General features: G+C 39.0%; 1 protein-coding gene across 2 annotated transcripts; it reads right to left on the reverse strand.

Moving 5' to 3' along the window:
- Positions 1-1,938: 1,938 nt before the first annotated feature.
- LOC146378760 (vascular endothelial zinc finger 1-like) lies at positions 1,939-15,694 on the reverse strand. 2 transcript variants are annotated; one of them, XM_084941780.1, is made up of 5 exons: positions 15,582-15,694; positions 9,300-10,051; positions 5,491-5,560; positions 5,222-5,384; positions 1,939-4,690 (listed from the first exon to the last, which is right to left on the reverse strand). In XM_084941780.1, the coding sequence occupies exons 1-5, from the start codon at positions 15,612-15,614 to the stop codon at positions 4,323-4,325; spliced, it is 1,386 nt and encodes a 461-aa protein (XP_084797906.1). In that variant the 5' UTR covers positions 15,615-15,694; the 3' UTR covers positions 1,939-4,322. The 2 variants fall into 2 exon arrangements, with proteins under 2 accessions (XP_084797906.1, XP_084797907.1); XM_084941781.1 differs by lacking the exon at positions 15,582-15,694 and adding an exon at positions 10,853-11,196.
- Between the last annotated feature and the right edge of the window lie 855 nt (positions 15,695-16,549).

A 16,549-nucleotide genomic window follows, 5' to 3' on the forward strand; every position in this document is an offset into this window, starting at 1 on the left:
ATTGTACTATGTATGACTGTGCAATGACAATAAAGAGTTATCTTATCTTATCTTATCTTAAACACTTGAACAGAGCATGTGTTGGGCTGATGGCTTTCATGGTTGATTAACAGCACCTGCTCCAACCAGCCTCTCGGTTTGTTTCCTGCTTGGTAATCATGCTGGTGGAACAGTTTACCCAATTCAGTCATTTCAGCTAGCAATGCAAAGAATACATTATCTAAGAATGAAACATGATTTGTGTGTGTGTGTGTGTGTGTTTGTGCGTCCAACATGTGAAGGCCAGTCTGTTTCAGAAAGAGCTGTTCTAACAGTCAAAACCATTCTTACAGCACATCACAGTGAGAACACATAATAAGTTACCAACAGTAAGCATAAGTACAGTACCACAGCTGGTCTGGTTTGAATTTTGTTGGCTGTGACACAGTTGAGTTATTATCCAGTCTGACCTTGTATGGAGTCATCCTTCAACTTTTTTTTTCTTTTTAGATAAACTGTTATTTTAAAAATATTCAAAATCTTATTTCACTTAAAGTATATAGAGTTCCAGTGGCTTGCAAATGTTAATATATGTTACACAAAAGGTTTATACAAATCTACATTCTTGCTGAATTCAGAAACCTTTCTTATTTTGTGAAATATTAGATTTAAACTCTTTCAAACATGTATTTGAATGCAACTGTGAGAAACATTTAGAACGGATAAACAACTTTGTCATTGTGTGCACAGCTACTGTGTGTATGCTAATCAAATCTAGGGAAACTAGCTGAGGCTATAAAGCTCAGGCCTACATTTCTTATATGCTGCTAGGAAAATGGGGAATAGGTTTACTAAAACATGAGCAAATATATGTGGAAAACAGTTTGTACAATCTCAAGCTTGAATGTCTATATTTAATACAGCTCTTCTGGTGTAATTTCCTACCTCTGCCCCATTTCCCTTCTTTAACAATAGTGAATGCTGATGAAGCGCTTATGAGTGAATGAGCCACTCTTCCACCGAAGCCATTTCTGATGAGGCTTCAGTGACCAGTAGATGGATCAATTTAAGGGACAGATGAATCTTTAATCTCTGTTTTTCCTATTTCTTAACGATGTGACCTTCAGGTACTGTTCATCTGCAGTTTTTAAATGATTTTATTTATTAAGGGAAAAAACTACCCAAACCTACCTGGCACTAGATAACAAAGTAACTGCCCCCTAAACCTAAAGTCGTTGTGCCACCTTTGGCAGCAAAAACTGCAATTAGATGTTTGTCATGGAGGAATTCTGCCCCCCTCTTATTTGCCGAGTTCTTTTAATTCAGAGACCGTGCGTTTGTTGGTATGATGTTCTTTTAATTTTTAATTAAATGCTGTGTTAGTCTGACCCCACGTGTAACGGGAGGCAATCCAAAAAGTTACATTTTTGTCCAGTTGCCTCAGAATATTTTCTCAACAGACTCTGACCATCAAGATGTTCTGACTTTAACTGAGACAAGTGATGCCTGCAGTTCAGACGCTGCTCTGGGTTCTTTTCTGATTTCCTGGATGAGTCGGCGATGTGCTCTTGGGAGTAATTTTGGTAGGCTGCCGACTACTGGGAACGTTCACCACTGTTCCAGGGACAATGAATCTCCCCAAAGGTTCGTCCCAAAGGTTTAGGAACGAGTTTGTGGCCTTTTCCAGACTAATACATGTCAATGTTTCTGTTTCTTTAGATCATGGCATGTTCTGTTTTTTTGTTGTTGTTTTTGTTAGATTCTTTAGCCTACTGTACTTTGTCCAACAGGTTCTATTTAAGTGATTTCTTGATTCAACAGGTCTCGCAATAATTAGTCCTGGGTGTGGCGAGTGAAAAGGAAAGAATAATCAGCAGCACGGAGGGTTATAAGTTTCATTAAGATCCTGATGTTTGTAGTTACAGTGCTGTTTTAACTTATACTTAATACATAAACACATTTGATAGTTTTCTTTTATTTAGACAACCCAAATAAAAGGCACATAACATTGCGCATGTTTATGTAATAATCTGACAAACGTACATTTAAAAAAAAATGTAGGAATGTTTGACCTTTCTGCTAGTCAGAAAGCCTAGTGTCTCATATATACAAAATTATCAATGTTAATGTTCTAATACAAAAAATTTATAAAAAAGGTTATCTTTCACATCTATTGTAACTACCTTATCCTTGGAACTAAAATAGTTTTGTACAAAGATATACATTCAACTGCTTTCACAAGTGTCCTGGAATTTCCAATTAACCATTTTCCTTAAAAATAAAGAGATGTTCAATTCCACCAGAAATATTCAGTTTATCACATCATTATTGTTTCAAATTTGGCAAACAGGCTATTATAGTGTATCTACGTAAAAATAACAAAAATAAAAAAAACAAAAACGCTAGACTAATATTTTGTTTAAAACAAAACTTGGGGGGGGGGGGGGGGAAGAAAAAAAAAAAAAAAAAGGACAAACATGCATATTGCATTTTTCAGTATAAACTGTCAACTCAGAAGAGCTGAAACACTGCTGAAATACCATGGCATTCACTAAAAACAAACAAACAAAAAAACAAAACAAAACAGGTCAACAGCTACAGTGTTCGGGGTCATGCATTGTCAGTCTCGCCTGTTGTTTCAGTGGACACAAACTTGCATTTGATTAAACAGTTCCCAGCCACATACTGTACCTATGCAGACTGAGACTTTAAAGGAAATTTAAAAAGGTAAACAGCATGTATTCCATTGTACAGTCATTTATCATTTTAAATGGACGGCTATTAAAAACAAAACAAAAAGTCTTGGACAACTTCTTCCTCACTGAAGTCAAACCCCACGATGCCAAATCTTTTAGGGAATCCAAAAAGTTACATGGAGAGGAATCATGACACGTGGTAGATATCAGTATAAAAAGAACCGTGTTCATGAGTAATGGGGCTTTTCTATACGTTTCCTGAGCGAAGCATCCTTAGCATATGGTTGGGGATGTAACAGAAAAAAAAGAAAGAAAAAAAAAAAGTAAAAGTGTGCAGAAGAGTCAGCCAAAATATGCTGCTTTAAAAATGAAAATAAGGTGACACTTAAAATCAGACCTTGATTAATGAAACATTCAGTTTGAAAATCATTACTGATTACAAAATCACCAACACTTTGAGGGTTGGATTCGAATTTTTAAAAGTTAAAAATTGTTCAAGTGTTCCCTCGGTTTTTTTGTTTTTGTTTGTTTTTTGAGCAGTACGTTTAGTCACCACCATGGTGACGGGTAACAGCCTGAAAAAGCTTCACTGCAATTCTTTCCACAATCAGCCACTAGATGGTGCTCAAGTGCTTGCTGTTGCTGCAAAAAACACTGAGACGCCACTTTGATCTTCAATAATACTGCTGTTCACCTGTATGCAGGATATTCTTTCAGTGCAAGATTCGTTCCATTCTGAATTCATGAAGAAAACCAAAAAAAATAAAAAATTAACACTACAAATAGGAAAATAAAAACAGAACTTTGTGTGTCCATACATATATATATAAAAAAAAAAAAAAAAATAGAAATATTTCATAGTCAAGAGGACAGTGTCTTGATATCCACTTGCTAAAAGCAAAAATTAAAATGCTGACGTGGAAAATACATTACTATGTCAACTGTACAAGTTAGTCAGTGTACCTCAAGAGCATACCTATTATCTGAGAATACAAAAGAAATGCTATAGCAATGTGAAAAAATATTCTTCCATGCAAGTGGAAGCTGCTGTCCCTTTTACTAGACTCATTTCCTATAACATTAAATAGTGATTAGCAGGCTATAGTTAAAAAACAAAAACAAAAAAAACAATATACAAAGTAACACCCAGAGACTTTGGGAGAGAACTTGTAAAACATCAAATACAGCAATTTATAGTTATTGCTTCAGTTCATTTCCCATCTCCCTTTTACAAAAAGCACTGATGTGTTTTCCTAAGGAGTCCTCGAGGATGAGGAATCCTCTCATTTGTCATAATACAAATCACAGTTTCATCGTTCTAACTGACTACACTAAGTCTTACGGCTGTCCTGATTTCAAGATAAATCCTACTCAAATTCTACTCTTATTCTGCGTCCCATGCCAGTCACTTAACCTCGGTTGGGACACAGCTGGGACTTGGTGAGCTCCTACTGGCCGCACAGCTCGTGTAAATATTCACTTCAGAGCTCGGAGAAGCGAGCGCTGTTCTAGGTGAGAAAGAGCCGAGCCCGAGGTTCAACTGTGAGGACAGGAGTCTGTTGTTTCACTTCAGTTTCCCTTTCTTCTTGGCCAGTTCACCTCACTCCCTCCTTTTTATCTTTTATTTTAATTTTTTTTTTTTTTTTTTTACCAAGGTGGGGATGAAGGCAAGACTTGGGAGAGAAAAGGCATGCTATCCACTGGCCTCATGGCGATGTTGAGCGGCCCGGCTATATTCATAGGCATCGGGGATGTGATCGCGACAGGGTGGGCGATATTCATAGGCGCGGTTGCCGGGATGTTCACGGAGGCGATGTTGACGGGCCCAGTGATGGTGACAGGGTGCTGGAGGCTGACTGGAGATGTGATGTTGACCGTGTTGGTGCTAATGTTCATTTGTGCGGCGATGGTGACAGGGTTGTTGTTGTTCGCATTGCCCCGGTTCATCGCTGAAGTGATGGGGGCAGAGATGGTCACAGGTGTGGCTGAGGCAGAATTGCAGACTTCGTTACCGTCTGGAGAAACCCAAGAACAAGCATTTTACTTAGCTTTGCAGCATTTAGCAAAAACAAAAACAAAATAAACACCATTATCTTGCACTTTGCACAAATATTACAGCAATAGCGAGGATCAGCACTGGTCAGTGGTGCTCAACATGTACAGGTTGACAGCTTTTATGACAACTGCAGCGGTATGGTGACCAACAAAATGATTCTTGCTAATACATAAAGAGACTGGCATTTAATACATTTTTTTTTTTTTTAAAAAGTCCACACTTTTGAAAAAGGCTGCAAAAAGCTACAAAAGAGAAGAGCATGAAATTTTAGGACAACGCCTTAGATGGTTTGAGCTAGTTTCAAAAACCACATTTTTCTAAAAATGCTCTCCACTTGAAGCTCTGGCAAACTCACAGCCTGTACGATATTACTGCCTTTATCCCTTATTGCTTACAGTAATGCGAAGGCAATATGCAGGGATTGGTTTCCATTGTTTTTAAATGCACGACCCTATAGTGCTGCTGTATTTGCTCCCAGTGTGTGACGAACCTTTGTTACAGGAGTTAAAGTTGGTCTGCCCGTGAGTCTTCAGATGACTGGTGATGTAGGCTGCGCTGAGCATCTTTCCGCAGATACTACAGGTGACTTTGCCTTCATGTCTAATCATGTGGGAACGGAGTCTGTCTTTGGTGGCGAAAGCAGAGGTACAGGCCTGGTGTCGCACAGCAGATGGGGTAAAAGGTCAGTGCAGTGAAATCACGATATTAAAAATGATTAAAAAAAAACAAAACAAGCTGAAAAGTAGCCATTTTTCTCACCGTTACTTGACATTTAAACGGTCTTTCTGAGGAATGCACATGCTTCACATGGCAGCTCAAGTGGTCTGGCCTAGATAAACATGACAACAAAAACATGGTTAAAATTTAAAGACGATACATTTGAGTTCCATTAGATATAGATGAGACAATTTGTACTTCATTGTGTGGAGATTTATTTATAATATGGTTTCTGTAACCCAACAAAAAGCTACATAAAAAATGGCTACCAGTTGTAGGGCTGGTATAACGTCTGCTAACACTTTTAAAAGACTTCACCAAATTCATTTGACATGTATTTTGCTTGTGATTTAACCAAACCTATATGTTGTTACAATACATACAAGTGCTTATAATTTACTAAAGGCGCATCATGGACGTGCACAAGCATAAAGTGAAAAGCCGAACGTGCATCACAAGTGCAGAAGTGTACGGATGTGCTCTGTTTACTTAGATAATGAGGGGATGGGCACAAAAAAATCCAGAAAAATTCAGTCAATGGTAGTTAATTCTCCATGATCAATCGTGCGTAAATTTGTTTGACCTACTTTTGAACACACACACAATGAAAAGAAAGGACATTTTTGACATGATATTTGAATAAACTGACAGTTTGATTATTATTGCTGTGCTTAGTTCCTAACATCCTTGTTATTACACATATATGAAAATGACATGAATGTGAAGTTCCAGGAATTTTCTTGATACTTCTTAACACAAGTCCTAATCTGAATTTGCATCTCTCTCTGAGGATTAGAAGAAGACCACGTATGGCACAACTGTTGTTCAACAAACAACAATAATCCATGGCTGTGCTGACTTGTGTTTCTGATAAGAGCATGTAACTGTGCCAAAATATGATGTGTAAATTTATAGGTATTAAAAACTGCCTTTAAGGGAAAACTATTATAACTGAGCATATAGAGAAGATCTATATTGCTCCTTTTGTTATAGAACTTTAAGTGGGGATTTGAGAACACTTAATATTTACTTACACCATGACTGTACTGATATACCTTGTCTATTACACAATAAAAAAAAAAACACTGAAAACTGGATTAAGAAATTGCTGAAACTTGTCTTCTGTATTCCAAGTGTTCAAGCTTAAACTAAAGCTTCATAATGTGTTTTTATGTCAAACTAGCTATAAAAACAAACAAACATACATATAATTTGCAAAGTTCACAGGAAAACTGCTTGAGATTTACAGCGAAAGGCCAACATTCACAAACGTCTTTGTGGCACTGATCCTCCTGTCAGCATGTCAGTTCTAGTGAAGCTGTGAGCTGAATCATGTTAGAAGTGCCATAATGGAGTGAGCAAGGACTACTGCTTTGGCAGCTGCTTCCAAACCGGAAAGTTTCATGCTGCTGGAGTCCTTTCTTTTTTTCTTCTTTTTTTAAAATAAAATCAGAGGAGTCAAGTAGGATCTTCTCATGGGTGCCATGAACCGGAATAAAGATTTTTTTTTTTTCCCTTGCCCCACTGATGAGGAGAGCAGACTCCAGACAGTGCCTGTCTACAGATCCGGCTGAGTGGCAGTGACTCAGTGCCCTGTTACTCAGTCCTCATTCTCACTTTCCAGTATGCTGATGAATCGCTGCCCGACGTCACCATGTTGGAGCCATGCCTGAGATTGCCCTACACAGCACAGTGCTAATGTTACCGCTTGGCCAGGGTACACTGCTGATGTTTTTGTTGAAGCTGTGTATTGCGGCACACAGCTTGCTGGTTTTTTTTTTATGTTAGCACGACTCTCTGCTAAATCAATACTGATTTATGTACACATCAGGTTTAACAAACACTTGGCTTTTAACAAAATTTTAAATGTATGTCACTATTAAACCTTCTTAAAGTCATTACTTCATGTTAAATGTGTTGACCTAAACATTACCGCATGGTTCAGTGAATTCCCAGGGGAAAGAGTCTGTGACATGCTGGCGGGAACTGCAAAGTGACAAGTGACGCCTCCCCCTCCTTTGGTACTTCACTGGTGCTCTTCCATGTGCGACTTTTTAAACATGTGGTTGAAATGGCGTGGCGGGTCATTACAAGTACAAGTTTAAACTGCTAACCCCAGCAATAAACATTTTTAAAAAAAGGCCACGTTGGAGCAACACGGACACTAGATTGACATATATTTCACAGTGCGGCTGACTATTCCAAACACCATGACGTGAATAATTCACTTACAAATGTACAAGCTGTTGGGTAGCAGTTCAGTGTACCTTTGGTAAAGCATGAAATATGTAGAATCTAGCATTTGCATTCAAAACCAACTGCATGCATGAAAGATGGTAAAATTTAATACTTCAGTCTATTAAGCATGATTTTTTTTTCCTTAGCAGAAGCCATTTGTGGACTGCCAAGGACACACTCATAAAAGACTGGTTGTTAGAATGTATTTATCATTATTTATTTATTGAAATTCTGCATAGACAAGTCAGGACTTTTCCCTATGACCCCAGAATGCAATCACCAGAGGGTGAAATTACTTTTTGTCTCCCCTCCCATAAGAATAAATTAGCTCTCAGATGCACATTTCCTGTTTATAGTAGCCTTGTTAGTTGTTGATTAAAAGCACAGGAATAGAGCAGAAGGGTTGTAAAAACAGCGCCATTTTTTCATCAGTTTTCTTGTGCCACTCTGTATTGTCAGTGTGGCTGACATTCTCACTGCCTACCAAACCCCTTGAAGGACTGATCACATGTACACACGAGGAGTGCTACTAGCTTCTTAGTGCACTCAGTTTCACAATTCCACAAACAACCTAAGTAAACTCATCCCAAACAAACTAGTGGCTAGTGCAACAATAAGAAGGGATTCCCAGTTACCCTGGAGAACACTTTGTCAAGTTTGTGGACAGACCGATTAGCTTTGCTGGAGAACTCCAGTAAATAAAACCTAAAGCACTTCATTTCTTGCTCCATATTTGAGGGCTGTTCTTCGTCTAAAGTGGTCAATAAACTGACAGCTCCTGCTTTAGGAGACCAGCTGTAGTAAAAAAAACAAACAAACAAAAAACCCCAAGCAGCAAACTACTAAGTTGGTATTCTTCACATCTTCATATGGACATTTTCCATATCAAAGGCAAGACTTCACTTTGGTTTTGAACAAACACTTCTTGTTGTTATCTCACACACTTTCATCACAGCTGAAATGCTCTTGCAGCTGCCAGTAGTTGATTATTGTAAGCTAATGGGTCCAAGCTACTGTGGTTTTATCTGCAAGCAAGCTTGAAGCCTGACAAAATGGATGCTTGTCGGAAACCAGCTGCCACAACAAGGTAAGGTTGTTTTAAACATCTTCGAGACCTTGGTGGCCATAACATGTTTTTAGGACTTCTTGTTCTTCTTATCAGTGCAAATTATTTTTTGTTTGGGGTTTTTACCTCAATATGACATTTAGACCAACTATTATCTGCATGGTGGTACTGTATAATAAAGAATGTTATGCCATTATCTAATAGAGACTAAAACTTCATCCAGCACCTCATGAGCTAAATGATTGTAATTTAAAACAGTAATCTTATCTCCCTGTGGAATTCCTGTGTCAGTCTGAATCCCTATGACAGACCTGTTTGGCAGGATATTGGAAAAACAAATTCACATTGGAGATGCTCAATGTGGAAAATTCATTTTTAACTAGAGACATACTGAACAATTTAGGTGTAGAATTAACAAATACAGACTGGTGAGTAACTGAAGGGAAAAACTGACAGCAGAATTATCAGTCAATCTAGTGGAGTTGAACTATTGATGACTGTTGTACTAGTTTCCTTACAGATCAAAGGACAAAAACCTGATCCTTACCTGGAAAAGCCTTTTCCACACACAGAACATACGTAGGGCTTGTGGACACCCCCATCGTGAGAGCGAACATGGTAGGTCATGCGGTCCTTCCTTTTAAAGCGTTGCTGGCAGATGGGACACTCAAAAGGCTTCTCATCTGAATGGGACAGCTTGTGACGATTCAGGTGGTATACGTCGCGAAAGGCTTTGCCGCACATCTCACATCCATGGTTCTTCTTGACAGGTTTGGCAGGTTTCTTCGGGACATTTTGCTGCGGCACATTGCCCATTGCAGGTGATGTCATGATACTTGTGCCTGAGGAAACAGAGGTTGTTGCTGTGGAGAGGATGCCAGCTACTGTGGAGATGTAGGAAGAGTTGCCGTTGTTTTCTCGTGGCATGGTGCCGATCATGGGGACCATGGTGGGGGCTGTTTGGGCTGTCTTCTTTGGACGTGAAACCATCTTGATACCGGTGTGGCTGGACTCATGACGTCGCAGGTGGTAACTGTCGCGAAAGGCCTTGTTACAGTAGCCGCAGACAAAAGGGGTTTTGCCTTTGTGTTCTTTCTTTATCACAGGCACTGGAAGCCGCTGACCACCTCCGCTGGCGACATTGTCTTTGAGAAGCTCAGCAGCATTGGCAGGTGGCTTCTGGTCTATTTGGATAGGCAGGATAGGCTTCTGGTCAACTTGTTCAGCTCCTGCATTGAGAAGTGGTAGCAGGCTGTTCTGGGCCACCTGGTGCTGGTGGTGGAGGGCTTCATTGGCCTGCTGATGAATCAAACACAGAGGGTTTTGGTTGAATGAAGATGAATACTAGACTTCTACTTATAAAACAAAAGTAACAAGGCACTAAAGATAATACTAAAGATTTATTAATAATAATAATAATAATAATAACAACTGCGAGAGAAAAATAAAGTCGCCATAATCTAAAGAAAACAAAAAAAACCTTAATAATGACCAAGAAACAAAAAGCGTTGAAGCCAGGTGTTCCCTCACTGGAAACTCTGACAACTCAATAAACACAATATGTGTTAGTAATCTGTTACAGAATACAAAACAAGAACTAGATAGGTTATTAATGAGGCTGGTGCCGCATGCCACTAATGCAAAAGAATCCAAATGTGCTGGATGAAAAAGGATACCATCGTGACGGTGCTCACATTCATCATGTGACTGCAAAACAGGCATACCAAATGAGAGCCGTAGCAGAGCGCAGTTTAACTACCAAGAAGGCTCCTAAAGAGCAGGCCATCATCTCAGGTACCCAGCTGATTTGGGATAACCATACTTCTGCTCCATTGTGTGAGTAAAGGAGTTAAACGACAGGAAAATAAAGGGCAACAGACAAAATAAAACTTTACATCTGGAATAACTGCTTTGAGATTTTTTTTGCACCCCCCTGGGGATCTGCAAGTACAAACCAATGCCAGCTACTGAAACAGCACAAATGGGATGAAATGGCTGGTTGTAATTAGCAATAGCAACAAGATGCTAAGCTGGGTTTTCACTCATTTAAGTAATCAAATTTCCTGACTAAATGGATCAGACACAATTTGAGTTTTGTACCATTGCTGTGACCAGCTAAAATCATCCATGACTGTTTGGGTGTACTTGGGGCAGAATGGAGATAGTGGAAGCTGTATGAAATCCGGCTGCCTTATTTTCTTAAAAAAAAAAACAAAACAAAACAAAAAATTTAAAAAAATGACATCACAGTAAATATCAATGGAGTTTAATTCAGTTATTAATTCAGTTTAAAAAAAAAAACCTATCACACTTCTCGTAACAATTCATTCTTTTTCATATATCCAGATATGAAAAAAAAGAAACACAGTTAACACCGTTTTTTCAGCGAATGGACACACTAAGGACTACTCTGTCGGTGTTGTCAACCACCAGCGAGAAAAGCAAGCTGAAATACTTGACCTTTCTCTTTGAGGTTCAATCATCCATCGAAGAAGGCTAGCCAAGAAAAAAGTTGCAAAAGAGGAGACGGGACAGAAAAGAAAAATGAACCTCACAATGTCCTCCTTATGTCATCTAGCCTATTGTGAAAGACACAAATCTGAGCAGTGATGCACTCGGGCCTCAGCAGGGGATCTTTGTATGCTCATCTTCATTGATTTGGCTCATCTATTCATGGGACGGGGACATTGTTTATCCACACACTACTCAGCGAAACTAGCCGTCATTCCTACATATGCAATGGGACCTGGGAACTCGAGGAGAATGCCACCCATCCATTTGTCTGAGCACCTGCTTACACTTGCCACCTTCCAGGATTAGTCATCATCATGCCAATGCTAACCCGTCCGCTGGCACACCAGGGGTGGGGAGAGCTTTATGTTTGGGTTGGAGGGGGGAGGTGGGGTACTAGCAGTGAACCCCCCTTTGTGAAGCTTGTGAACAGCAGACGTAGCCAGTGTAGACAGCCTGGCCCTCTATGCAGAGGTGCAGGGCCTGTAAGCTGCTGTGCCTTCATGCAGCTCTGACCATTTTGACACAAATGCGCTCTGACAACTGGGGCTGCTCCCTCATAAATAACATCAAAATGGAGGGAGTGTCCTGATGGCTCCATGGGCCACTGTAGGCTTGAATTGCGCTCACGGTCTGAGTTAGATTATGCGCTGTCTTTCTTTAGTCTTTTGTGTCACACTCTACAGCTGCTTGCCGAAATCTCAATTTTTCCATCACAGGCAAAAACTGATGACAGGGATGAAAAGGGGGGCAGAGAAAGAAACAAAACTTCTAATTACATAATTTGTTTTTCGAGTACATCTAATTTTTGAGGGGTTTTTTTTCTAGGTCCTTCTTCCAAGTTCTGAATGTTTTTGGCTGCCGTCTAGTTTGCTTAGTGGGCAAACTTCTGAAATGTTGTCAATCCCCTAATTTTTTTTTTAATGATCCCAAAAAGTTGTACTTCAGGGATTCATTTGGTTAAGGCGTATTTTTTCGTACAGATATTTGAGTTCTACTAAGAGTGAACAAACCTTTAAGGACATTCAACAGAGGCTAGTCTTCTAAACATCCAGAATGGGTGGCATTTAACACCCCTATAGCTAATAGGTGTGCTGTATTACAATGGGCAATCGCTGTGACATTGAGACAAAACATGTCAAAATAAATAGATACATCTGAAAAACACCATAAAAATACAATGTACCCAAAAAACTATGAAACGCTTAAACATCTACAAAAATAGCCAAGCAGATATACCCTGCATTTCTGATGTAACCCATTTTAAAGACCTGTGCTTTTCATTTCAGTCAAAATGACCAGAATTATTATTGTACCGTAAAAACACGAACCTTCCATATGAGCAGAAAAACGAATGGAACTGATTCTCAACGGCACCAACAAGCCTCAATATTTTCTTTTCTTTTTTTTTCTTTTTAAACAAAGGTAATAATAAGTAATATATGTAACATATTACCTTTGTTAAAAAAAAAGTAATATACGTAACATAATAACAAGGGGGGGGGGCAGCGACAAGCAAAATACTGTGCACGTTGGAGGAGAGAGGAAAAAATAAAAAAAATAGAATACATAATAGTTACTACCAAGTCTAAAGCTCTAGCAAGAGCATCCAAAACATGTTTTATATAAACAGTAATTGTGCAATTTCAAAAGGGGTTGTTTGTTATGAAAGTCCAGTTTTAAGCAAAACAAACACTTGGAGTTAGTGATACTTGATAACATCCCTCACTAACACCATGCTTATGCACACTCTTTCAGTGTCATGTAAGTTGGGTATTATTTCAAGTCAATGTGATTACTGAAAAATTTAATATTTTCAGTACAGTCTAATCATCTGATGAGTGTCATTTTGTTACTGAGATTTGCCATCTGAATGTTTTGGTAAAATAGGGCAAAACAGAAACAAAGAATCTTTTACACAATTTCCACTTACCATAAAGCATTCATTTTCACTGTGGGTTTCTGAGTGGCTATTGCAGTTTCTGGAGAAAGCCAAAACTGAGTTTCGTGCACACATGGATTGCGTTATAACTTTTCTCACTTACCTAAAAGGGTTATTAGTGTAACACTTCACACATCCATGTTCAGAGTGCTGAAAACAACATGATTCACCAATTTTCCTGAATGTAGCCTCACAAACACTGCCCGCCCCCCCTCCCCTCTTTTGAACATGTTTTCCCCACATTGTGCATTTATCTGACAGGAGGATATACAGCTGGTAATATTTAAGCTGGTTTACGCAACAACACTGGTCATTTAAAACACCTGACAAAGCTTTTCAGAAAATATCACCAATTTTCATATAATTTTCTTGCTTACAAAAAACAAACTATAATGTGTTGAAAAACAATGAAGTTTAAAAAAAAATGCTTCAAAGTGTTCCAGGAGCCTGAATTTAAAGGCACACTGATTTACATGAAACTGACACAGTAACAGTGTGAGGTACATAATACACGCAGGGCCTCTGGCTAGACGCCAGATACTGCATGACAAATGACATTGTCTGTCTGCCTTTTCAATTATGAAGAAATAGTACACAAAGATGTGAATGAACGACCACTCCGACAGCAGAGCAAATTATCAGAAACTCAGGAAAAAACAAAAAGTGTCCAAAAAGCAGCGAAATGAACACAACTTAAGATGGATTTCTTTAAACTATTTGCCAAAGTGAGCTATTCAGATTCTTTGCAGCCATTGATGTCCTTATACCAAGCAGTGAAAGCTTAATCAGAGCATTAATGATCAGTTTTTTCCACACTTTAGAAGACTTTTAAAAAGAGAAGTGGCTCTTTAGCATGAAAACTATAAATTGTGCACTTCTATTCACATATCCTGTTTTTTCCCCGTTGTCATTAACATATTTATTTATTTATTACACAAAATATATTACTATTAGACAAAGGCTGCAGCAGGTTAAACTCTAGACCTTCATCTGATCATTAAAGCCTGGAATAAAATAAAGTTGTTGTGAACATTACAAATGCAGATTTGAAGGGTTTACTGAAAAGTAATTTTTGGGAATGATCCTGAAGTTACTGGGAAGTTCCTCCCACGAGGAGAACTTTGCAACACCCACTAAAGTGTTGAGTCAAAGCGAAAAATTAATTTTAAGCACTGGAAATACACAAGAGACCGCAGAATAGTGGTAAACCTGGAATAATGGTGCGTATTGGGAATGGAAACTAAAAATATATATATTTATATTGCATTGGGGTTACACAAAAACGGACTCAACTGTAAAACATGAAATCTTTATCCTTACAAAACTCATTTGCTCCATGTTCCCGAGCTCATTTCTTGTAGCCTAGGTAAGGCCATGCGATTGAGAAGCTCACAAATAAGAGTGAACAATAGCCTTCATTCTTAGCACATATTGAAATTCACTAAACCGTGACAGATATCACTCTAAACCGCAGCACTCGCTTTCCTTCCCAGCACGCATTTCATTTCGTAACGCCGTTGCTAATTTCAAATGCGCCTCTTCGCTGCTAGTGTTAGCTGATGTTGTGTGCATAGTTTGAATTCCTTTCCACCACGGTCACCAGAATAAATAGCTTAGTTAATAAGCAGAGAATCTGCACAGCGCTGGTCGTCAAGTCTTGTAACGTTAGTTTTGCAAGCTCATTATGGCAGCCTCGCCCACATTAAGCTAAATTAGCCAGCGAGTGTAATTAAGGTAGCCCGAACATCGTTAGCTACTTGGCTAGTTAGTGTCGAACCGGCTGGAGCAGGCGGAAAGTTCACCGCGGACTTGAGAACCGCCGTTAGTAAATCTCAGCAGCTAAAAATCTCTGTGTACACTTAACCAGAGATTTGCCAAATCTACAATGCGTGTTCTGTTATCTACGCTACACTGAAACATGTCGCAGCGTTACATCTCATTATCCCACGGCGCCTGATCAAAGCCTTCAGTCAAAGGGGGGAAAAACAGGTCTGTCTCGATTGTAACGGTGCAGTGGCGTCTCCTGCTTCACTCCAAGTGATCCCGCATGTTTGGCTCCGGCTAGGCAAACAAACTTAAAAAAACAAGGAATCACAAACGCTGTCGAAGTATTAAACGCAAATACCCAAATATCGTCGGGGTAAGAAAACATGCCGCTTTTCAAACAATGCTTGGAGAGATTAGATTTTTTGTTCTAGCGTCATTCCCAAGCCTCACAGCTGGAAGCCTGGATTCATATACCATTGTTTTGCTTGGTTACTTGTTCTTGACATTAATCGTTTAAAAACTGGATTTACCACTAAGATATGAAGCCGTTTGCAATTCTACGGTTGTTTTACCGACTATTCCGGTTTCCCTCCAAAAGAGACAACTTACTTGAAAAAGAAACGTACTCCAGCTCGGCTCCATTTCCACACTTACTAATTCTGTAGGAAACCTAGTAGAAGCCTACAACAAAGCAACCAAACATGGCAGCTAAACAACTTCCGGTGACCTCAAGGGCTGAACCACTTTGCGCAGGATTTGGCGGGGTTCATTAAATTTCGTATTTTGAAACGAATTCGTACGCGTAACTCGTGAAATATAAATTAATCACTAACAAGAATAGCAACTTACGATGTATGTTGAATTCAAATTCACAAGAGATTGTATGAATTGTTCCCGTGTTATTACGATAGTAATCTGGTGGCGTTGGATTTTTAAAACACCCCCCTGGATGGTTTTTGCTGATGCTGTGAGGGGAATTTGTTATATTAGATTGTCGCATGTGGCTGGGAAATGATTGCGTTTCAGTAACGTTTCGTCCTTTTTAAAAGGGAAAAAAAGATGCTAGCGTGTTGTTCTGCATTACAAATAGTTGGGCGGTCGTCTTTCCCACTGTGCCAAGTGTTTCATTTTAGAGAAGTAATTTGAGTGCGAGTTTATTTTCATTCATGTAATAGGGATGAATGAAAAGGCAGAGCCATAATATCCTAAATTTACTTTTTACGTCATGTACACTTGGGTTAAAAGTGATTCTAGTTCCATCTTTCATCATTACCTGCAGAATTTGGCTATTAGTATTTACCACAACCTCGAGGTAATGATGCAAGCTTCAGACATGCTTCTGAATAGATAAAGTCCTGTAGATGCTGGGGTTTTTTTTGCGTGAGATGACTTGTACATTAAACAAAAACAACATTTTTATATAAGCTCTTGGAAAATGAAAATTGTCACTTTCTAAAAAAGGGCTATCATCCTTTATTTACAATTCATACACACACATACACACACACACACACACACGCGCACAATGCAGTGTAATCCTTAACTGTCATCCAAATGTCAATTGTCATTCACCATCC

The sequence above is a fragment of the Perissodus microlepis genome, chromosome 10, assembly GCF_051167445.1.
Source record: "Perissodus microlepis isolate ML-2025 ecotype Zambia chromosome 10, ASM5116744v1, whole genome shotgun sequence".
NCBI classification, from domain to species: domain Eukaryota; kingdom Metazoa; phylum Chordata; class Actinopteri; order Cichliformes; family Cichlidae; genus Perissodus; species Perissodus microlepis.